The following is a 23,393-nucleotide window of genomic DNA, read 5'->3' as shown; positions in this document are numbered from 1 at the left end:
CCCTGAACAGTCACAGACTCCCTAAAGTATGTTTTAGGAGGATGTGCTAAAAAGCCATACATGCATTTAACTTTAACCCGCCTGTGCTCTTGGGAAACATTTCTGCCTTTGCAGAGTGTACCTTCAGTGTGCTTGCAGCGTCTGGAGGAGGAGTCACTGAGAAGCAAGTATACTGCCAGGAAGTCGTGGCAGCTCGTAAAGATTTCTTTTTCTTCAAAAATTCAGTGTTAAATGTTCTTAATGCTTTGAATTTTCTAGCTGTTTTAGAGTTAAGAGAAGCTTGATGTGTTGTATGTGCGGAATGAATTATTTGGCCAGAATATTCTGAGCTGCTTCTATTTTTTCAAATATCTTTTCTTTTCTTGGGTGAAAAGAAAAAAAATTACAACAAAAAAAAAAAATAACAAAAACCAACAACAACAAAGGAAACCCAAACTAAAAGAAAACCTTTCTTTAAGTTCAATATAACATAAAAACCGTAGCATTACCTCTTCCTTATTGGTGCTATAAACAAATGGTCTGCAGCTAACCATAATAATGCATGTATAAATGTACTCTAAATATCTTTAAGAATTAGTTGTGCTCTCTTTCAGTCTATATTACGATCCTTCAACAACAACAACCTTATTTTTTTTTTTCCTGGCAAAAAATAAAGTAGAAATGGGCCTTGTGTGGAATGACTTACTGTCAACAAACTCCATCAGTTTAATAAAAGAAAAAAAAAAACCTTACTGTTTCTGCTTATGGTCTTCATCTGACTGCATAGTTCTTAACTGCAGGAAATGCTTTTGAAACTTGCTCTTAGTTCAAGTGCAGTGTTTTAGATGAATCAAAGATGAAAGTTTTGGCTGTGTCTGGGAAGGAATAGGTAGCAGTAGTGCTGTTTAAAAGAGTTTGTTGAATCAGTGATTTTGAAATGGGGGAGGGGGGCAGGGGGAGCAAAACAAACAAACAAAAAAACACAACTAAATCCTGCACCTGCAGTAGTCTTGAAAAGAGGAGCCTGTTCAGAATCAGCTTGGAAGTGTCCTATCCTGAGTAATGGTTACCCTTCTTGTAGTGAAAGCACAGGGGAAGGAATCTGGGCTCCTTAGCGGATGGTGTAATAGCCACTTGGCTCAGATGGGATGCAAGGGACCACATCAGGTTGTAAAAGGAAAGAACGTTGTTCCAGTGTCACAGAGAGGGTGCTTGATCTTGCTTGCTTACTGACAGGCGTATGGATGCTGTCCAACTAACTGCTCTAAAGTCTCTTTGCTGCTGTATCAGCAACCACCTTCCCTTGATCGTGAGCCCAGCTGCTTTGAGACAAGAGGGGATAAGGAGAAAACTCCATGCCCCAGTCCTTTGCCTGCCAGGGCTGTTGCTGCTGGTGCTCTTCACTTCCGTGTCCCCTGGATTCCTCTCTCAGACTTCTAGGAGCATTGTTTTTTTCTCTGCCCACTGCCAGCTTTCTCTTGTAGAAGTTTCTGTGTTGGAAAATACAAGAAATTTAGCAAAGAATTTGAAGCAGTGGGATATATTTTACAAGAGAAATAAGGAGTTTTAATTACACAAAACTAGTAAGGTACCCTAACTGTTGTATGTATTGTGTACCACTTCTTTGTGAAGTTATGTCTTACACTTTGGAGGCTGAAGTATATACAAATTTAATTAGGAATGATGTCACACTTGGCTGACGTATAACTAAATGTATTTACATTAAATGGGAGAGCATAATGAAGCTGACATTAATTTGTGGAGTAACACATCATTGTCTGTTTCAAGGCACTGAAAAGTACATGCTTTGTTTGTAATGAAGTTGGCCATCAAATTCATGTTTGTCTTCCACATGGCCTTTCTCATCGGCTCTGTAAGTTGTAGCTTGTGGAGGGTTGGCTTCTGGAACAGCCATAGGCTCTCTGTGAAAAGTATTAGCTATTAGCATACTAGTTGCAGTGGGCATGATTCTGAAAAATTATTTCAATATAAGTTTTGCATGTCGTTGTAAGTTTTCTTACAACTTTCCAGGGAACTCACCGATATAATAAGGAGCAAAGTGTAATTGTTTTAATGAAAGCTTTATGTAACTTCCGTAGTACTGGGAGCAGTTATCTGTACCTTGCAAGTGGAACCCTAATGCAGGCAGTTGTCAGACTTGGCCAGGGTTAGCAGGTGGTTTGTTTTCTGGGTTAATCTCTGTTGATCTGTGTCTGAATTGTTTGTGTTGTCCATTGGAAAAAAGGTATTGTCTAGCTACAGTGATACTCAGCATTGTAGATGGTAAATTGTGTTGATACTGAAGCTGTAACTTGTAGAGAAGACATACTTTAGTGTAGTGGCTCTCTTACTTGTGAAGCAGAAGTCCAGCTTGCTATCTTACTTAACTTCCTGTTCTGATCGCTCTTAAGAGCAACAAACATAAAAAGCCCAGGAAGCAAAACTAAGCTTCATGAATATGTCATGATTACCAGATACCAGTGAAGAACAAAAGCCTGGTAAAGATTTCTTTTTTTCCCTTCAGACATCCTGAACTTTTCATCAAGAAACTCATCCTGTCTGGGGATTCCATACATTAAAATATTAGATTTCAAATCTGGTTTATTGCTTATCTGATTATCCCTTGACCTGCTTAGTTATCGTTATGGGAGTTCCTTTATGTCCTTTGAGGTTCTTTTTTTTTTTTTTTTAATTTCTCTCCTCATCTGTATGCCCATACACAGCCCATGGAGTGTGTGCTAGATAACAGACTGCAAGCTTTCAGTGCATCCCGTCAGTGTGGGTGAATACAGTAACCAGGGTTGGTACTGCTGATCCACCAACAGTGGACTGGCATTTCCCTGCTGAAATACCCTGTTTTCAGCTGTTTGTGCAAATTGCAACATCTTTATCAAGCTGAAACTTTTTGTTTCCAGCGTCTGCTTTACCTCCTTATCTTGCAGTCATCTTTGAGTTTTCAGCTGAAGCTACTGACATAGTTATATAACTAGTTCTAAGACTTATTTCATTTTGTGAGTCAGCAGTGTGCCCTGTCAGCCAAGGGGACAAGCCACATTTTGGGGTGAATTAAACCCCCAATAGCCATTTGATCCAGCATAGCCAGCTGGTCAAAAGAAGTGATTCTTCCACTGTATTTAATGTCGCAGTCTTAACTTGAATGTTACATGCAGTAGTTCTGGACTTCACGTTATAAAAAGGACAGCAGGATCTTTAGAAGCATCTAGAGAGGGGTAAACAAAGCAGGTAGCGGGGCTGGAAGGCATTTCCTGTAAGGAGAGGCTGAGGGCACTGTGCTGCCCAGCCTGGAGGAGAGGAGGCTGAGAGGCGACACCTCGCTGTGCTCTGCAGCTCCTAAGGAGGGGAAGCAGAAGGAGGTGCTGGGCTTTGCTCCTGGGAATGGGAATGGCACAGAGCTGCCAGGGGGAGTTGGGCTGGGCTGCAGGAAACATTTCTATGCCGATAGGGTGGTCAGACACTGGGAGAGACTTCCTAATGAGGTGGTAGATGTCTGTTAGTGCTAAAGAGGCTTTTGGATGCTCCCTTCAGTAATGTGCTTTAAGTTCTGATCAGCCCTGAAGCAGTCAGGCAGCTGGGCTAGGTGATCTTTGTAGATCCCTTCCACCTGAACCCTTCTGTTCATGGTTTTTTGGGCACACTAGCCTTTTATTGCTTCCGTAGGAAGTGTATAGAATCTGTCACAGTTCTAGGCTTCTGAGGAAAGCAATTTGAAGCTTAGTTTGATTTTTTTTTTTAATAGGTTAATTTCTCTAATTATCTGAATTATGCGTGCTCCACTTAACAATTCCTACATAGAAAAATATTTTCTGAAAGTTTGCTGTTTGTGGCCACTAAAATGAGGTTAATGGGAGCTAGCTGAGAATAGAAGAGAACAGATTAAGGATAGGTAGTGGTTTGGAATGATATGCTTTGGAAGGAAAGCTATGAGGCAGGATGAGAGAAGCAAATTCCAGACCAGTTCCCTAAGAATAGACTGGTATATACTGTTTAAGTGATGCTGTGAAAACTCATTTGGATACTTCTTTTGGTTATTGCAATTGCTAAAAAGAAAGAAAAATTGAGAAATTCCTGCTTGTTTGTCCCTTTAGAGCTGGGTTTAAGCACATGTGGGCCTAAGGAATAAGACTATACATACTACTGCTTTTTGTTTGTGTAGCTGCAGCTGTCCTTGGTAAATGAAGATCCTGTAGTTAAGGCTCAGAATATGTAGGGGCTGTGTGAGTGCCTTACTGCTGACATTTTGCAGCTCTTTAAAAAAGAATAATTGTATTTTGGTTGTGGTTGACAGCAGAATGAATCTGAGCCAGCAGTGTGCCCTGGGGCCAAAGGGGCCAACTGTGCCCTGGGTTGCACCAGGCCCAGCACTGCCAGCCTAGCAAAGGAAGAGGTTGTGCAGCTCTGCTCTCTGCTTTGTGGCCTCACCTTGAGCACTGGATGCAGCTTGGGAGCCACAATATCAGAAGGACATAAAACTATTAGAGAGCGTCCCAAAGAGATGTATGAAGATGAAGTCTGGAGGCCAAGACCTGTGAGAGGCAGCTGAGGTTCCTTGGTGTGCTCAGCGCAGAGCAGAGGAGCTGAGGGGAGGCCTGATGGCGGCTGCAGCTCCTCACAGGGAGCGGAGGGCAACGCTGAGCTCTGCTCTGTGTGACAGCGACAGGGCCTGAGGGAACGGCATGGAGCTGTGTCAGGGGAGGGCAGCTGGGGGTTGGGGACAGGGTCTGCACCAGAGGGTGGAGGGCATGGAATGGGCTGCACAGGATACTGGTTATGGTCCCAAGTGCTGGAGTTGAAGGAGCAATGCTCTCAGAAACAAAATCATCATATGGTTTGATTTTGTGTGGAGTTGAAGATGAACTCAGTGACCCTTGAACATTCCTTCCAACTAGGGATGTTCTGTGATTAATTATCTTTGGAACCTCTTGTTCTTTAGGCAGGTGTAATGCCTTCTTATCCAAAGGGAAAAACTCCTCTCTCTTTAAAAAGTCAGAAATCAACATTAGCAAGAAAATGGAATGTACATGTAGATATGAATAAAATTTCAGAAGCTATGTGATCTTTGAGGCAGCAGTTACCTCACTGAAACTTATATTTGGGTGCACCTTAGTGTTGTTTCTGAAGTCAGATGCTTCTTAAAATTATCCTCTTAAGCAAAAAAACAACAACCAAAACACCAAAAAAACAACATTAAAAAAAAACCCACTGCAAAAAACCACAACACTTGGGTCTGTGTAGAAACAGTGAATCAGTGAGTGGCTCCTGATGCAGTTCGAATAGCTGACTTTCAAGCAGTAGTGTTTTGGTTTCGTATCTGGAGGTGGGATTGATTCTTAACATGCTGTAGCAGTTGACAAATGAGTAACCGTAAGTCAAGAACTTGCTCTGCAGTAGCTAAAAAGACAGGAACTGCTGTGAGTCATTTGAGGAAGGTAAATATTATCCTATGTTTGCACGTTATGGGTAGTGATTCTCCTACCCACACCTGTCTGAGCTCTTTGGAGTTGGGGCTGAAGGCTGCAGAGCCCAGAAGTCTGAGGTGACTGCTGCTGTGCTGGCAACAGGCATTTACCCTTACAGAGTCTGACTTTGCTGCTCTGTGACATGACTGTCATTCATTTAGGTAGCCTGTTGCTTCCCTGTTACTTCAAGTTTTTGTCTTAGTGTTTGTGTTTGGGGCTTTTTCTCTTCTTCTTATGTAACAGGAGTGGTAATATTTTTGTCTTGACACCACGCAGTGCTCATGGCTGAGAGGAACTAGTGGGAATTACTCCTTTTCTGGTGGTGATATATATATGTGTGTGTATATATATATATGTATATATGTGTGTGTATATATATATATATGTATATATGTGTGTGTATATATATATATATATATATATACTTTTTTTTTTTTTTTTTTTTTTTTTTTTTTAAGTCAGCCTTTAGGATAGTCTTGGCAGGACAAGGGGAAATGGTTTTAAGTTGGAGGAGGGAAGATTTAGGTTGGATATCAGAGGGAAGTTCTTTGCAGAGAGAGTGGTGAGGTGCTGGCACAGGCTGCCCAGAGAGGTTGTGGATGCCCCGTCCCTGGAGGTGTTCAAGGCCGGGTTGGATGGGGCCCTGGGCAGCCTGGTCTGGTATTAAATGGGGAGGTTAGTGGCCCTGCATGTGGTGGTGGGTTTGGAGCTTGATGACCCTTGAGGTCCCTTCCAACTCAGGCCATTCTTTGATTCTGTGATTCAGACAGATTTCACATTGTACTTATATGATGTGAGTTTGAAGAATTTGTAGCAGCTGAATTTGCTGAATATGGGAACTGTATTTTTATCTGTTTGCTGAGTTTTGCAATGTTTAAAAAAAAAATGCTGTATTTCAGTTTCTTTGAGGACTTGAAGAAACAGAAGCATTTGGATATTTCTAAAGGACTTAGAACGGTGCTTATTTCTTAATCTTTTAAAGTTGGGCTTTACCATTGTATGTGCTCTATTAGAGATACAACTCTCCAGAGTGCATCTGAGTGGCTTTAGACTTTCCAAATGGTTAAAGTGCCTTTTCCTGCATAATTTATTTATCTATCCGTTTATTTGTTTTAAAGTGAAGTCTAGGCATCAAACTGGAGATAAAATTCAAATAGATTAACTTGCTGAATAAGAGAATACCTTTAATCTGCTGTGAGAAGGTACTTTTTGAAATACAGCAAAACTTGTGTCTGCAGAAAAAAAATCTCTGATGCAGTCCATCTGACAAATGGAAATGTTCAATTGTGAAATCAACTTTTAGTCAAAACTACAAGCAGTTGTCAGCCAGTCCATTTCTGAATTACACAACAGAGTGAATTTCAGATTATCATACACAATGAGGGATGAAGTTATCATTCTGATGTCTCCCAATGAGAAGTTTTACGTATGTCTGAGGCTCAAATTCTAGTAGAGAGGGACTTGCAGAATAAACTTTGAGTGTCTGGGAGAAGTGCCACTGTAAAATTACAGTTGTTATGAGAATATTGGAAGCAGATGTGATGATTATCTGTGTAGAATTGAGTTAGGCAATACTGTGATTCTGCACTGTTTCATGACCTCATTAATTTTTCTTGTAATTGTGTTAGCGCAGTTTCATACTGTTCCTGTTAAAATAAGGACTTGTTCACAGTGTGGGGAGGCCAGAAGACCCAGGTGACCTGTAAACTGAAACTGATGTGTATTTTGTGGGTTTTGTTGTTTTGTTTCTAAACTCAGCAGCTGAATCTCTTCTTTTTAAGACTCAAACTGTTGTCCTTGAAAACTGATATTCTGTTAACATTAAAGGGTATTCTGTAATTGTTTGCTAGAAATTCAGGTGTGCCTATTGGTTATTTTAAGTCCTGTTTGTTAGATTTTATTTTGTTTTCCCTTAACAGTGTAGGTTACTTAAGCAGCTTCTTTGTTTTCTGTAGTTAATTTTAATTACTTTTGCTTTCTCAGCATGATTGATTTCTTATGTATTTCTTATTTGATGGAATAGCCCCCAAATAATAAGAAATTATTATGCACACATTAATGTGATATACACAGGGTACGTTTAGCTGATAATTCTCTTGGTGGCTCATCACCTGAGAACATTTTTTAAATTAGTTTTATATATACAGTGTCTGTGAGTAGTATATAAGTAGAGGACAAGAGTATGCTAGTACATAATTATTTTGAATAAAAACATTGCTGTTTTTCCAATGCATACATACTTAAAATAGTATTGGATTTTGTTTATTTCAGCCAACGTACATTGTAAGCTACTGGCACAGTTGTCACTTCTTTTTAAACTACCACCTTTGTGGCGACACATGAGTTGAAGGCCATTTCACAGGCAAGTGTGTAGCATTTTGTAATACTAACTTGGAAGTACTGTGCTAAATCTAGTTTAGAACCCTTCTGAGTCTTCTGTAAATCCTTCAAATGACTGGAGGCATCAAGGACAGAGAAATTGGGTAAGTGTTCTCACATTTTGTGTGGCTGGTGGAACGTAGTGGTATAATTGTTTACTTTTCTTTGGTTCCTGACTCTGTTGACACATTTTGCAGTGTGTGTGGGTACACGTGTGCTGTTAGTCAGAACTTGGCAGTTGAGTAGTATGTCTGCAGAAGACACGCTGCTGTGTCTCCTTAGGTCACATCACTGAGGAAAACAGAATGGGTTTGGCAGCTTCTTGCTTTCTCTCTTTGTCCAGTCTTGATGGAGTGCTAGTTTATTTGTTCCTCTGGTGACTTTGGCTGGCCACTTGCTACTTTTCACATCGTTGAAATGTCTTTCCTGTGTGTGTTTCTTTATATTATAGCTTGCCCAAAGATTATTTCTTGTTCTTTATCTTCTCTTTGAGAGTACGTTTCATTGATCAGATCCACAGAAGGCATCCGGACGGCTTAGGGAAGAATCATGTCCCCAGTCACTGCTGGTTTCTTTCATCTTCCAAATTCCAGGCCTGTGGTGTGAGGGTGCGGAACCTGCAGGACTTCTGTCCCAGAATGTGTGAGATCTCAGCCACGTCATGAAACACATTGGAGCTGTTTACATTTTAAATTTTCAAGTTTAGCTGTAGTGATTTTGATGACTATTACTCTGTTTTAGCATGAGTTATTTTTCTTGTTCCTCCTGTATTGTTCTATTGCAGGACAGTTTTAAAATGTTCATTTCATAGCAGTTAAGCATAGTTAAAAGTCAAGGTCTTTGTCAGGGGAACTTCTGTGGCTTGTTTGATGTTAGTGACTGTTGCATTTGCAGAGATGCATGGTTTTAGTGAAGCTTTTCAAAGTGCTGCTATACTCCAGCAAACACTTGGAAAACTGTAGCTTGTAGGTAGCCATTCTTGAGAATAGAAGTGGAGAACAGTCTGAAATAGTAATTAAATGTCCTGTATTTCCTTCATGCTCAAAATTTCAGTCTTCATTTGCAGCGTAGAAGTTGCTGTGTATATCATCTGTTATATCGCTTCCTTTCTGAGAGAAAAACCATGCAGTGTTTTAAGGAGACAGGTTGTGTCTTGAAGCGCTTTGAACCTTGACTTAAGTCCGTCTGTGAGTGACAGGGTTGCTGTATGGCTGCTGATTTCCAGTGCTCCTTGAATTTGAAAAAGAATCAATCAACCATACGACACAAACACTGTTCTAAAGGCTGTGCAACCTTTGGGGTTATTGGTAGGCTTGTTTCTCAATTATGCTGTGGTCTTCATTTCAGTCTTTCATATTTCTGGAATTTTAACTTAAAGATACTTCAGTAAATTAAAAGAAGATAAAGCCTTTGAAGATGGACAAAATACAGATTTTATTGTACAAACCTGTGCTCATATTATGTATGAAAGAAATGGAGTGCAATGATCCTTTTTCCATGTTTACATATAGTTGATACTACAAAGTTATTTGAAAGAACACCATGCTGTAAGCATGGAGAATGCTCTATTAGCATCACCTTGGGGAAACTGAATGGCTGTGATTGTGAAATTAAATGAGGGAACAGGGGCGTCTCAACTTCAAGTTCTGTTTCTCTTTCATCCTGAAAATGTTATATATATATATTTTAAATTTTGTGCTCATGTACGTTTTGTGCTTTATCCTATTTTTAAATAACTCTTAACATATTCCACCAGAGGGCTGGGATTTGGGAGATCTTTTTTGTCAAACAAGTTAGTAGTATGTATTCCATTGTGTATCAGTTCCACTTTGTGCCAAGTTGGAATTATTTTTGACATTGAGAAGTGCAGTCATAAATGTTAGCTTTTCCTATAAATAAGATTTATGCTATCTTGTAAAAGTACCAACTGATGGAATTACAAATTCTGTTTTGACTTAAATTGCAGATTGATTTGGTGGTTACTGGTGTGTGACTTGTGATACTTAATTGAATTGACACTTGCTTTCCACTGAAAGGCTCATTGAGACATACTTTTGTAGACACTTCAAGTATCTCACCTTATTTGAAAGCATTGATTTGTAATGGGAAGTAAAAATAGAGCGAATTGTTGACTTTGCTTGCTAAGAGCTAAATAGCAGCATCAGAAGGCCTGGGCTGTAGGTTGGCAGACATTACATAACATCAGGCTGAGACTGTAAGCTGGAGTTGTGCTCTCACACAGTGGCAGTGTGCATGTTGGCAAACCCTGTTGTCATTTCAGGAACTGGACGGAGGAGGTGCTGCCCAAACTCCTTAAGTGGTTGGTTTGTTGTTTTTTAAAATTTGTATTATTTCATATAGTTTTCAGCTCTTGGAATGATGAGGAGTTAAGTCAGCTGTAACTCAATGATTGATTTTTTTTCTGCTCTGTACAAAATTAAAAGCATTCATTCTCCAGGGAGATGTTGCAGTGTCCTCCTAGTTTTGAGTTGCCAGTGTTGATGTGATGAGTGAGCTGAGCCATCCTTGGATGTTACCTACAGTAGTACTGCAAAAAAGCCACAGAATTAGTTTCATATCTTAAAACTCACTTATTTGCTTCAAGCTGTTAAACAAATGAAATATGCAATCATAGCATCACTTTATAAGTAATTGTAAAGATCTTTTTGCAGCTTAAGGCAGAGATTTTAGTGATTACTACATTACAGGCAAATCCTGTGTCTTTGCATGACCCCTCTGTCACATTACAGAATTGTGCACAGGAATAGGATCTCTCATTTAGAGGCTTGCCAGCCACTTGCTGTCACCGACTTTGCTGGGAAGCACGTAGACTGGCTGTTGGTGCTCTCAGAAGTATCTGCACTTAAGCAGTCTCTGGATGGAACTGCATCTCCAGCCTTTAATCCCGCTCACTGGTCTTTGGTCTGGCTGCATAGTGGTTGTGTGCCTCAAGAACAACTGGCAGCCCTCTTAGCACAGGGAAACTGCTGAGACCCAGCAGCTGCCAATGGGACCTGCAGTGCCCACAGCACCTTCCCTCAGGCTGCTGTGAAGATGTCAGTGCTCACAAAAAGGCAGAGGCCCTACCCAACCCTGGAAGAGCTTCACTGCAGTGCAGCTGGTTACTAGCTGCATGCAGGGTTCCTTCACGCTTGCCCTGTCCCGGCTGCAGCTGCATCCTGATAACACTGCTCTGCTCCCTGTGTTTTGTCAGCCCTGTCTTTTTAGTCACCATGTAGAAATGTGGCTTGCTGATAAAAATATCAATATTTTATCCCTCTAATTATGAAAAGCTTTCTTCACTTCTTTCTAATAACCATGCAGTTGTAAGGTTCCATATTAGTGTTGGTGTGTTTTGTCAGTCCTCTAGGCATAATCTTGATTAGTTTTTGGGCTGCTTTCTCAAACAATTATCAGTGTAGAAAATAACCTTGTAGGCACTTTTAATTTGGAAGAAAGCATAAAAATATTTTCCAGCTTTTCAATGTATGGACTTCATTTTCTGGCACACCAGCGTCCTTGTATTAGCTTTAAAACTATTCCAAGACCCAATGCTCTGACCTTATCCCACTGCCTCAGAAGCCTTTATGGTGGCTGTGAATGTATGTAACCAACCATGTGTAAATGTCTACAGAAATGAGACCCAAAGCTTTATGGGGTCAGAGACAGAACTGTTGTTTCCCACCTATATAGTTCCTGTACTGCAGCTCTGAATAACATATTATGTCTGTACCTTACAGTGTATGCTTCGTTGATTTGCTTTTGGTCACAAGTTTTATATTTTTATGGTAGTGTTGAGTATGCCTTAAAAAAAAAAATAGCCTTCTAATACATCTTTTCATTAGAATTAGCAAAAAAAAAAAAAAAAAGTCATCTCTTATCCCAGGTATTGTTAAGAGTTCTGAAGAATCCTTAGGGACTTGTGAGGAACTGTGTTTTTACCTTTTCAAAAGCTGTGGTTGGCTGATAAGCTGAGCTGCTAGGGGATAGCTTCACCCAAACATTTCATTATCATTTTTGCAATGGTGAAAGCCAGCTACCCTTTTCTCCACACTTTATTCAGGCAGAGCAAAGGACAAGATAATCCCCTTAGCCTGTTAAATGCTCCATTCCATCTGGTAGGTGATAATTGCATTGTAAGGGGATTAGCACAGTAGGATATGCTTATAGTGTAATGAAAGCTTCACTACAAGTGTGAAAGTCAGCTGGATACGTTCAAGCAGTTTGGGACCCTACATTTGTGTTATATGGTCTTGCACAAAAAAGAGCAAGGTTCCTCTGGAGAAGACGCTCAGTACCTTTACGTGCCTTTCTACACCTGTCATAGGTGGTTCATTTTTTGTAGACGTGGGCGATCTGGGTAACTGAATTTTTTTGCTGAGAAAAGCATAAGCTTTTGGTTAGCTGAACGTCTGGGGCCATTTCTGTGATTATAGCCATAGTGTGTGCGCACCCTAAGCGCTCTGCTTTTGCTCAGAAGTGCTGTGACTTTGAAATTGTGGAGATGAGTTCTTCGTAGTGTGAAGCACCTGTGTTACCAAACACTGCATAGAAATCTTCATTGGTAAAGGTGAAATGTGAATGAAGCACACTATGAGGAATACCAGAGTAAATTTGTATCAGTGTGGATAATAGGGTTTTGAGCTGAAAGTAATTCCTCTTGTAGCCAACCAGCAGAAGTGTTTTGAAATTTGGTCAGTGTCAGTTCTGAGCCCAAGGTAGCATAAAAGGACGCTTTGCTTTTCTTTTAAAGTCTGATGCTTAGCTAATGCTGTCAATAGTGATGACAGTAAGTCTTCAAGCTCAGAGCATTTCATAAGCTGCAATTTCCCTTCCTTATCTTCAGGATGTTACCGATCCATGTGAAGGTGTGCTGCAGTTCAGCTTTGATTGCTGAACTATTTGTTGCCCCCACTCCAATCTTCTGTTCCATACAAGGAACTAGGCTGGCTGTGCAGTGCTGGCCAGAGTGTGGTTCAAACATTAACCTGTTGGGTAGCCTGCTCTGTGTGGGCACAGTGTTTTGTAGCCAGACAGATTAGAAATTTGACAGCAGTGTGTGTTTTTACATAAATAAAATAAGTCAGGTGCATAAGTATGCACTGTATGTGGTAGATCCTGTAGTGACATTGTATGACCTTACTGTGGGAGGAAATTTGCTCATGAATTAGAGTTCTGTGAACAGCTGCATGGTTGCTCTTTCTTCAGTTTCAAGTTCCTGACTTAGCAGCTGTGTGTGTGCGTGAGTGCCTCGGGGAGCTAAGGGCAAAATAAAACCTTGTGTTTTCCTATGGATGCCTGCAATAACTTTGCCAGTCTTGATGTCACAATTGAGTGTGGTTAAGCTCAACCTGCTCTTACTTCATCATGGGTCTCGATGTGCAGGATCAAGTAGAAAGTTGTTGGCTTTTTGTTGTTGTTGCTGTTGTTGTTTTTCCCCAAACTTGCGATATTGAGGCATGGTTTCCTTGTCTCCATATGTGTGTGTGTATATATATATATATATATATATAATTTTTAAATATATTTATATATTTATTTATTTATATATATATATATATTTTAAATTTGGTTGCATTCTAAGAAACATTCCTGTATTTTCTTTGAATTTAATGTTTCTTATGAGAAGGGTAAAACTAAGAAAATTACTTGTTGTCTGACATTCTGTAACTCTAAAACCTGAGTGAAAGGCACTGGGACATACGCTTCTCTGCAAACCAAACCATCTAATCTCTTCCCACCCTAGTCCCTTCTGAAATAAGTATTTCTGTCACTGAAAATCCTGGATGGATGAATAATTACACTGGCAATATCTATGTAAGATTTATAGAGGAATTTTCAGCTTTCTAGAATAACTTTTTAACAGTCCCATACGTGCGTGTATTTTAAAAGTATGATATTGAAGTGTGTAGCAAGCTTACGTATCATTTCTTTTCTTTAGGTGACAAACAGCATGTTTGGTGCTTCAAGGAAGAAGTTTGTAGAGGGGGTTGATGGTGACTACCATGATGAAAACATGTACTACAGCCAATCATCGATGTTCCCACATCGGTCAGAAAAAGATGTAAGTTGAATAAGCTTGTTTTCCCCCTTTAATAGTGAGGTAGTTTCAAGCACGTTAAATGTATGTAAGGAAAGGCTTCATCAAGCTTTTAAACTGTGTATAGCTATTTTCAGTGCCAATTGTTTTAGTATATTTATGCTCAGAAAACTTCAATCATAGCCTTGCCAAGGCTTTATTTTTTCATCTTTGAAAGCTGTATTTGTAACTTAAACTAGATCGCTGATTATATCTGGTAGTTACGTGTTGTCTACATTGTTTTTCTTGTGTTTTCGCATTTTTCATCCTCAGTGTTTGTTTTTGACAGTGCCTTGCACAGCTTGTTTATCTGCTCAAGTAGTCTAAGTTAGGCATCACTCCCTTTTGTAATGGAAGAAAGATACAAAATCAACCATTCTAAAACATTTTTTCCTTTTGTAATGCATGTGGCTGTTTAATACCAGAGTGAGCATGGTGTTATGGACTATGTAAACATAGACATTTTCTGTAGGCTGTTTGTTAGTGAAATTCAATCAAAATTTTCAAGGATAAGAGGAAATAGGTTTAGTATCATGACTTAAGCAAAACCAAAAATGCGTAAACAATATGTTCCACTTCTGTTTGATTAAAATTGTTTTGATGAACTTGATGAGAAAGTTCAGGTGAGCTAGCAAGCAATTAGAATTTACACTTTACAATGGAAAAAAAAAAGTAAAGGCCATTCTTTTCATGTTTGTCCATTGCATCCATGTACATAGCACAGATGCACACAGGCACAGTGCAATATGTGTAACATTGAATATGCTTTCTCTTCTGTAAGTACCTAGAGGTGCAGGGAGCACTCTCAGACACTAGTGCTAACCAGACACTAACTGGTTCTCAGTAAATTCCCTCTACTACATTTGATACGTTTAGGGAGAAGCCATGTAAGATGTGGTCAGAAAGGTAAAGTGAGATGCTATGCTGCACAGTCTACAGTGAAAGCTGATGCTTGGCACATTGTTGACATAGAGTATGAGTGTTTTAGTTGCCTACTCTTTCTGTAGGCAATGTTGCAGAAGTGGATCTTAGGATGGGACTTCAAGAGAAGGAAGGTGGGTGTTCCAGTCACCAGGAATGACAAATGAGAAATCCTGAAAGCTTATGGGAGAAGTGGACAAAATGGGGAATAGAAGCGACTGTAGTTGGCAGAGAAGAATGATGTGATACCAGCAGATGAAAGAGTCATTTTTGCAAAAGCTTCTTAAAATTTTGTTTCCAAATAATTGCTAAGGGATTTTTTTCTGTGTAGCTTCGCTATTGACAATTACAACTTCCTGAGTTCATGCTTATAAAGTCTTAAGCTATTACATGCTTTTGTAACAACTTTTTTAAAAGGTGATCAAAATAAATATGTGGTGGTGATGCTGACATTGTCTTGGGCACCTTTGAGCACTTACGTATAGCTAAGTGTATTGTATGTATTGCATGTTGTTTTGTTGTTTCATTTGGCTCACAACAAATGAGAACGTCTGCAAAGATGGTTGTCTTTTGGTTTTCTTGTTGCTGTCCCACCAATTTTGCAGCTTTGGAAAACCTTTTCCAATGAAAAATGACAGTGTATTTAAATACTTTTTGGACTGAAATTGTATGAAAGATGATGTTCTCTTCATGAGGACACAATAAGTTTCTCAACTGCTTTTGTGTTTAGATAACACTTAGTACTGACAGACAAAAAGAAGTTTGCTCAGAATTTCCAGTGAGTAAGCTAACGAGGAATCACATTACAAAATTTGGATGCAGCATTATGAACACCTGTGGGGAAAAACTTCCAGCTTCTTGATCCTGGACTGTTTTTCAGTCTTTCTTACTTGACACTTAGATGGAAATATAGTATGCAAATGTGGAGAAAAACTAAGGCAATGGAAAATGAGGCTACAATCACATAATCAGACAATTGGCAATAGAAAGTCTAAAACTTAGCATACATAATCTCTTTGTAACTGCAGTCCTTATTGAAAAGAAAAAATGTTACAATTTGAAATATTTTTTTACATAGTAGAATTGTCTATGTGTAATTTTATGCAATTTAAATCATTCTGTATTTCTTCATTTTCAGTTTCTTATGTCTTTACTGAAAGTAGGTAAAGCTTTGTTTAACGCATGGCAGGTTTTAGCTACAAGTCTGCAAAAAAAAAAATCTTTTTTCCTCCAACGTACCATGTATACATATGAACCCCTGGTCAGTCATATGCTTCACTTATCCTGTAAAATTCTTCAAGTTACTGCAAGCATAATATTTTGCATAAAGTTTTCATGAGCCAGGAACCCTCCTGTGAAGAGGCATCATTTTCCAGTCAGATACAGTGATGTCACATACACAATTTTACTGGGTTGAGAGTTTTTTCAGGAGTTCTTTGTAGCTTGTTTTAAAAACTTAAATTAGAGATTTTAATTCTTTTTTTTATCATGTTAAGAAATAGTTCTTCGTTTACTAGAGTTGAAAAAGCATCTAGAAGCTATCTGAAAAAGATGGGGGGGTCAGGGGGAAAGCATTGTATGCCTTCTCATAAACAATTTTTATGGCACTTACTGACTTGGTAATCTTGTGACTTGTTTCTTTGGCTAATTAGAATTTAAATTCTTTCTTTTTATTTTAACCTGAAGATAAAGTGAATTGAGTAAAGGCTCTTGAAGTCATATCTTAAGACTTGAAGACTTTTGACAAGAGAGAACAAGTAGCAGCAAAGAATTTAGGAGATATTTTTATTTCAGAGCCTCATTTTAGCTGAAAGCAAAAAGCTTTCTCATAACTTGCCTTTTTTCACTGGGGGATATAAATCCAGACACTCAGGATTTGCATGCTATTTGAAATGAAAAATTTGTATGTTATTCACACAGCTACTTCTAAAACATCTGAGTGTTGCATGGGTCTGTTTTTGGGGGGGCACAAAACAGTCATTCCTTTGATTTTTATTCCAGCAATCTAGTGCTCATTCTTTCAATGGGTGGTTTTGCTGTGAGTCATCACAACCTTGCTGTGATAAGTAGGGAAGTGGAACACAGAATATCCATGAATGCTCTTTCTACGAATTCTGCTGCATTTAGTGTGTGATAACCAGGTCAAAAATGCTTTACTGAATAATTTGTATTAGACTGGTTGAAATTACAACAGTTTTTAAAGATAGTTTTAGTTTTGGCTTAAAGCAAATGTGTTTCTGTAACTTGAATTGGCAGTAAGGTGCATGCTGTGATCACAAAACAATTACAGATGTTATTTGTGGCTAATGTTACAAACCTGATTGATCTGCCTCTCCACTCAGCGAGATCACTTTAAGGATAAGGGTCCATCTATTTGTGCTTGGGTGGACTGACTGGCAGAAATTGGCAACTCACGGGCTTCGTATACTTTTGAACCTAATTTCCTCAAATGAAGGGAAATAATGGCAATAAACTTCAGATCACTTCAGTTTGAACTTTCCGAAAGGAAAAAAAAAAAGCAAACAAAAAACCAAAACAAGTCTCATCCTTTTACCTGCTAAAACTTGTAATAGGCTTTTCTTCGACTAGTTTGTCCTGTCATATCTGAAGCCATTTTATCACCCACCTCTTCCTGTGGTAAGGAGTTCTGAAATAGATGTATGTTTCTTTTTTAAAGTGTTGACTTCTGCTGTCAGCTGCAGGCACAAATTTGGTTGTACACAGCTGTGCCTTTTAATGAAGATCTGCCCAAACTGTGACAAAAGTTTTTTTTTGCTGTGAATGCTGTTTGCATTTCTTAGCCCAGTACTTGGGGGTTTTTTGGCCTACTTGCTTAACAGATGATAAAGAGTTCAAGTGATTTGCATTTCCAGTGGGTTAGTTTGCTGACCTTAACTCTTTTCTTAAAAACAAACAAACAAAAATCCTTAATGTCTTAACTGATTCTGGACTTTATCATTTGAGACATGAAGCTCTTACACATTTCAGTTCTTTCAAAATGTGGCTTTTTGTGAAATCAAATTAATTTTAATAATGTGAACAAGTAACATCAAACCTGCAGATTACGTTTGGCTCATTGCAGCTCTTAATCTGACTACATGACAATACCTTTCCTAAGGAAAGAAGCTTTCAGATTTGGATACTGAGTACAGTGAGATGGGTTATTGATTCTGAGAGGGCACTTTCTAGAGGACCCTTCCCTTCTTACATGGCAGAAGTGTGTCCACAGTGGATTAAATTCAGGTATTCTTCTCTCATGAGATAGTTGCAGGCTCAGTTGCATGAGGGGAAAGGTTGGCATCTATGTCTTTTAATGACCAGGATGATGTATTACAAAGGAGTGGTCAAAAGCATTTTATCACAGCCTTTTCCTGCAAACTTCCATTAAAGTAATTTGTAAAAATAGTAATTATTATATCTATATTATATCTATATCTATACATAAATATAGCCTTATAAATAGGTGGGACTTTTACAATAGATAAAAACTCATGAAGCAAGATTGAGATTACCATGGAGACTGAGATCTGGAATCTTGCTAGGTTTGGGAAACTAAATGTGGAAAGGAATCATTCTTCTGGAGACAGCTTTACTTTATGATTGCTACTGCATTGTTCCAGCTTGGCTAAGGACTTTCTTACACTATTCTTTAGGGTTCTAAGGATGTCTTGTTTCCCAAGGCATGTTGCTTGACATTTGCCTTAGTCACTGAATGAGAATCTGTTGGGTTAGTTGGTCATAATTTAAATTTGGATGCTGCACTTAAATTTGTTGTAAGTATTTAAGAATTCCCATTTGTATCCTTTTGTATCGGGAAGAGCAGCAGAAGCACTGGAGCTAATGCTGACTGGTCTAATAAAGCTAACATATTAAGATAACTTTCATAATATGAATAGCTTTGATTTGTGAAGCGGAAAAAATGAAAGCTTATTTAGGAGAAAATAATTAAATATCTTTTATTTTAAATGGAAAACAAGTATTATTGTAAACATTAACAGTATACATATGATCATACTTGAGAATTTGACTGAATAATTGGTTTGTTTGCTGTGCTTGCTTTGTGAAATATATTCCTTCAAGTATAAGATGCAGAGGAATGGAGTTGTGTTTTACCTTCCCAGAGAGTGCCTGAACATGCTTGGCATCTTTTAGTGACTGTGTGATATATTTTAACTAAAAAAAAAATATCCCATTTTCAACAGATAAAAGTTGCAGTGCTGCAAATTGAAAATAGCTGGAATGAGATTGGATGAGATATTGAGGGGAAAAAAATCCTTTTTTAAAGTTTTAATGCAGCGTACCTTTTCAGAGTTTATTGTCATTCTGCATATAGCTTGTGTTTTTGTAATCGATTTACCTCAAAGAATAAAGAACCGAAAGTTCAGAATGCAAAATGCACTCTTCATCTGTTTCACTGTAAGTTAGTATCTAGATGGGGTCATCAAATGAAACAACACACAAGAAAAAAAAAGAGTTAGAAAAACAGGCTTTCATATTCTGTCAGACAGTTTGCAAGAAGCATGTATCTGAATTAGTTTAATTAGTTATTTCACATCACTTATCACCAGAATAAAATTTGCTGTTGATGATTTAGTGTTTAATTGCAAACACTGCTTGGTTTGTGTTTAATTTTTTTACTGGAAGAAAGGATCACTGTGATAGGTGTTTCAGTACTTGGTCTAGAAGCTGTGTTTGATTGCATCTTCACATAAATCAGCAACACAAGATAGGTCTTGCATGTCAGCATTAACATTTGAAGTGGTTCCGTGAGCCAGATTAACGCCATGATAAAATCCTCTACCTCTCATAGAAGGGAAAAGTTGTTCTCTCTTACACTGTGATTCAGTTTACTGAACAGATTGTATTGTAATATTGGTGTTTTACGTGCTCGCTCTGTGGGTAGTTTTTTGGTTTTGCTTTCAGTATACAAGTAGATTTTTGGTTAGAACAAAATATTTGCTTTGCTCTCCTAGATCTTCATGTCTTATGGCATTTCTTTGCATTGCTTTCAACAAGCTATTAGTAATCATTTGGCACCTTAATGTGCCAAATCATCAAACGGATTGTTTCTACCCAGAGAGGTTGGCTTTTAAAGTTCTACTTGAATCGCCATGTTAACCTCTGCCATAACAATGAATGACAAATCCGTAATGTCATTGTCACTCAATGGCAATATCTCAGATACCACTGCCTACAGGAGAAAAATTTCAGGTAACTGCAGCATGAGAGGTGGTGCTTACATTATGCTCCTTACCCCTGTGTGCTCCCAGGCACCACCAGACATGGGAGACCACAACCTCAGAGGATGAAGTCTGGAAGCTGGAATGCAATTTCATGTATTTCTTAGCTATTGTATTTGGTTTTATTTTTCACAAGTAATGGAGATGAGAAAAATTTTTGCCTACAAATAATTCGTTCCGAATGCCCGACTTTTAAGATTTATTCATTGTTCTCCAATTTGGGAATATATATATAAATTTTGTTGTGAGTTTTATGAATCCCATATTAAAACCCAGTTTGTTAATAGGAGAACTGTTAATAATACTACATAGTGAACTGTCCAGGGCATAGGAAATCACGTCTATCAGTTAGTTATTCATTGGCTCGGGGTTTTTATGCGCGTTGCTATAACACTTTCTCCTTTTGAGGCTGTAGGTCAGCTGTTTTGTTGTTAAATAGTGCAGCACAGATGGCAGTTACCAGAAATAAAGTAGTGCAAATATGAAATAATGCTGATGCTTGCACCTGTGAGAAAGCCATCATTTATCAAGCCAGATATTACTCACACACTTATTTGCTTATTCTAACATCTTATGCTTTTAGGAGCTGAATTTCTGGAGTGAGATTGAGGCCTGCTTGCTTTATGTTATAGAAGGTGGCTTTAGGCTGTAACTGCATGGCATGGTGGCCTTGGTGCTGCCGCATCAGGAGGCTGTGGCCTGAGCTCACCTGCTGGAAAATGCAGCAACTGTTATGCAGCTCTACCAAATTCAAGCAATTTTTTCTCAGGATTGTTCATACTTCTAACTTGCTGCAGGAAATCCATCAATATTTAGTGAAAATAGTTATGATAAAATCTGGTTCATCAGGGGCAGTGGTAAATAGCCTGATAGTATGTTATTGACTTACTGATTTTTTTTGACGTGGACCAGTCCAAAGAAATTGATCTGTCTGCTGGAATAATCAGCTGATTCAAGTTTAGAAGCAGAATCTTACATGGTCAGAATGCACTGTGAGCATCTGAAGCTTGTGAGCAAAGTGGTGTTCTTGTCTGAGTTGATCACCAGCAACTCAGTCTGTCAGTCTGCCCTTGCTGGGTGTTTGTGCTTCAGTGCACTACTGCAGTAAAACGCAGTCCTGGTGTTGCACAAGGGATTGGTTGTTGAATCTCATGGCCTTCTGAGAGATGCAAGCCTTAGGCTTCCTCAATCAGTGACAATGTGTAGAGGAAAGCCACCTGAAATACGTCAAGTCATGCTATGTTGGAATAGAGAAATGCCATATTTTAGCACAACTGGGTTTTGTAGCTGTTGACCACCAGCAGAATGATTGAACTAAAATGCTCCAACTTGCAGAATGGTATTCTGTATGTGCTCAGCATGAGTGTGCACCTTTTAGGTGTGCTCCTAGAGAATTGGTGTGTTTTGTGTATCTTGTGGCTGATAGTCCAACCAGAAAAAATAAATGATGCTGGGAGGAATGTTAATAGCGCTTGCTTTGGGTCTTTTATCTTTGGATGAGGATACTTAATAGTGGCTCAGAGGTTTGGTGTGTAAAAAAGAGGTTTTGGTACCAAACATTAAGATTTTGGCTAACATAGTAATATTTTTTTTTTTTTTTTTCTTTTTTTTTTTTTTGTGGCCATAAGTAATATGAAAACAGTAGAAAAAGTAGACATGATTGTAAATGGCTCCTAACTTCAGTGAAAAAGTGTATTTGGTGAGGTTTAGTGATACATTACAATGTCAGAAATATCTTGATGTATATATTTGACGTATTATTGACAAACAAATGAGACAGAATAAGAGAGAAACGCATACAACATCCTTCTCCATGAGATTTGAGAAGTACTTCAGCCTGAAACAGATCCCCTGAATTTCCTTTTTCTTCATGAATCTTGTTATCCCTCGTGTCCTGGATATGTGATGACCTTAAAATGAGTTGTTAGACATGCTGAATTTAATCCTTGGCCCTTATTTTGGTCTTCCATAAGGGTTTCTTTGCAAGTTTAACTTTTGAGTTTAACTTTTCCTATAAAGCAAATGGAACAATGCATGTGACCTACTTTGCAGTAGTTCAAAAGAAAATCCAATTTTTAATAAGCATTGTTCATTAAATATTATTTACCATTCATTTTCCCTTAACTGGATTTAAAAACAAGTGGTGCTCAGTATAAATTTCATTTTGCTCCCTTTCAAGTAATTTAGTACTTCTTAGGTCTGTGGTTTTATTTTTTTTCTGCTGAGATTTGTACCATCTTCCCCTTATTATATCACAGGCTATCACAGCAAGTTTTAAATAACCTAAGCAGCTACTGTGGGATTTTCTTTTTGGCATAACCATTCTGCTTGTCTAACCCAAAACTGGTAGTAATTTTGTTGCTATTTCTATCTCAGTGTCTGTTGTTGTTATTTATTTTATTTTTTTCAGGTACTCTCATAACTCCTATTTTTTGCATGGAGTTACAATTTGCCATACCTTGCCACATATTCCAGGATTTTCCAATTTGTCAAACTGCAATGTGTTTTCTTTTTTTCCTAAACATTCCAAGAAAGGAAAGATGAGGTGAAACTACCGTATCAGCCTGTTCTGTCAGTGTTTAACAAATCTGAGTTGGGATGGAGAACGTGCTTTTGAAGTCCATCCTCCAAAGTGCCCCACTTTGGTTCACACTGCAGAGTGTTCATCAGTTTGATTCTTTGGGTTGAAGAGGTGCCCCTGGAGTGCAGCAAGCATTTTCCACTCACAGTGAGGCAGCCAAACCAGGGGGTCAGGTGTTCTAAACAAGGCTAACTCAAGTTAGAAAATGCACACAGGATGTATGTTAGGCCTTCAGGACCAGCATTTTTTTGTTTACAAATGCACGTCTCTTTGGCCATGTCACTTGCTGATGCAGACTGCTGAGCTGATGCAACTGATTATTTAAACTGCTTTTGTGTACAGCCAGTCCTCCTGTAAGAAGGGAGGACTTGGTTCCAGCTTGGAATCTATTTTAGCTATAAGTTTTTTCTGTAGAAAGTTTTTGTCTTAGTAGTTCAGACCTCTTATGTATGCAGGTGTGCATGTTTATTGCTGTGGTTGCTTTCTACCAAACACATAGAGTAGTATGAGCATATACAAGTTTGAGGTAATATTTCTGATATATTTTCTGACAATAGTTATTTTCTACTGCACTTTTTCCTCTCGTGTCTTGTATATGTATTCAAAAGGTCATAAATACTGGGTGTAAGTTATAGCCATCAAAACTACTCTTGAGATGTAGTGTCTACCCTGCAAGTTTTATTTCTCATTTCTGCCATCTGCATTTGGCTCCAGCACAGACAACTAGCTGGACGGTT

General features: G+C 38.5%; 1 protein-coding gene across 5 annotated transcripts in view; it reads left to right on the top strand.

Moving 5' to 3' along the window:
- CNOT2 (CCR4-NOT transcription complex subunit 2) overlaps positions 1 to 23,393 on the top strand; it is a gene marked incomplete at both ends in the record, with an annotated part of 91,415 nt that overhangs the window by 38,938 nt on the left and 29,084 nt on the right. For 3 of the 5 annotated variants that reach the window (XM_079542467.1, XM_079542468.1, XM_079542466.1), the window contains one exon: positions 13,783 to 13,899. In XM_079542467.1, the coding sequence (XP_079398593.1) occupies positions 13,789 to 13,899 (111 nt within the window). Of the gene's footprint in view, positions 1 to 13,776; positions 13,900 to 14,921; positions 14,970 to 23,393 lie in introns of those variants that run through there. The other 2 variants (XM_079542464.1, XM_079542465.1) reach the window with 2 other exon arrangements.

The sequence above is a fragment of the Tetrao urogallus genome (assembly GCF_951394365.1).
Source record: "Tetrao urogallus genome assembly, chromosome: 1".
Classification (NCBI taxonomy): Eukaryota; Metazoa; Chordata; class Aves; order Galliformes; family Phasianidae; genus Tetrao; species Tetrao urogallus.
Note: the sequence above shows the minus strand (reverse complement) of the source record. Positions and strands in the feature narration are given on the sequence as shown.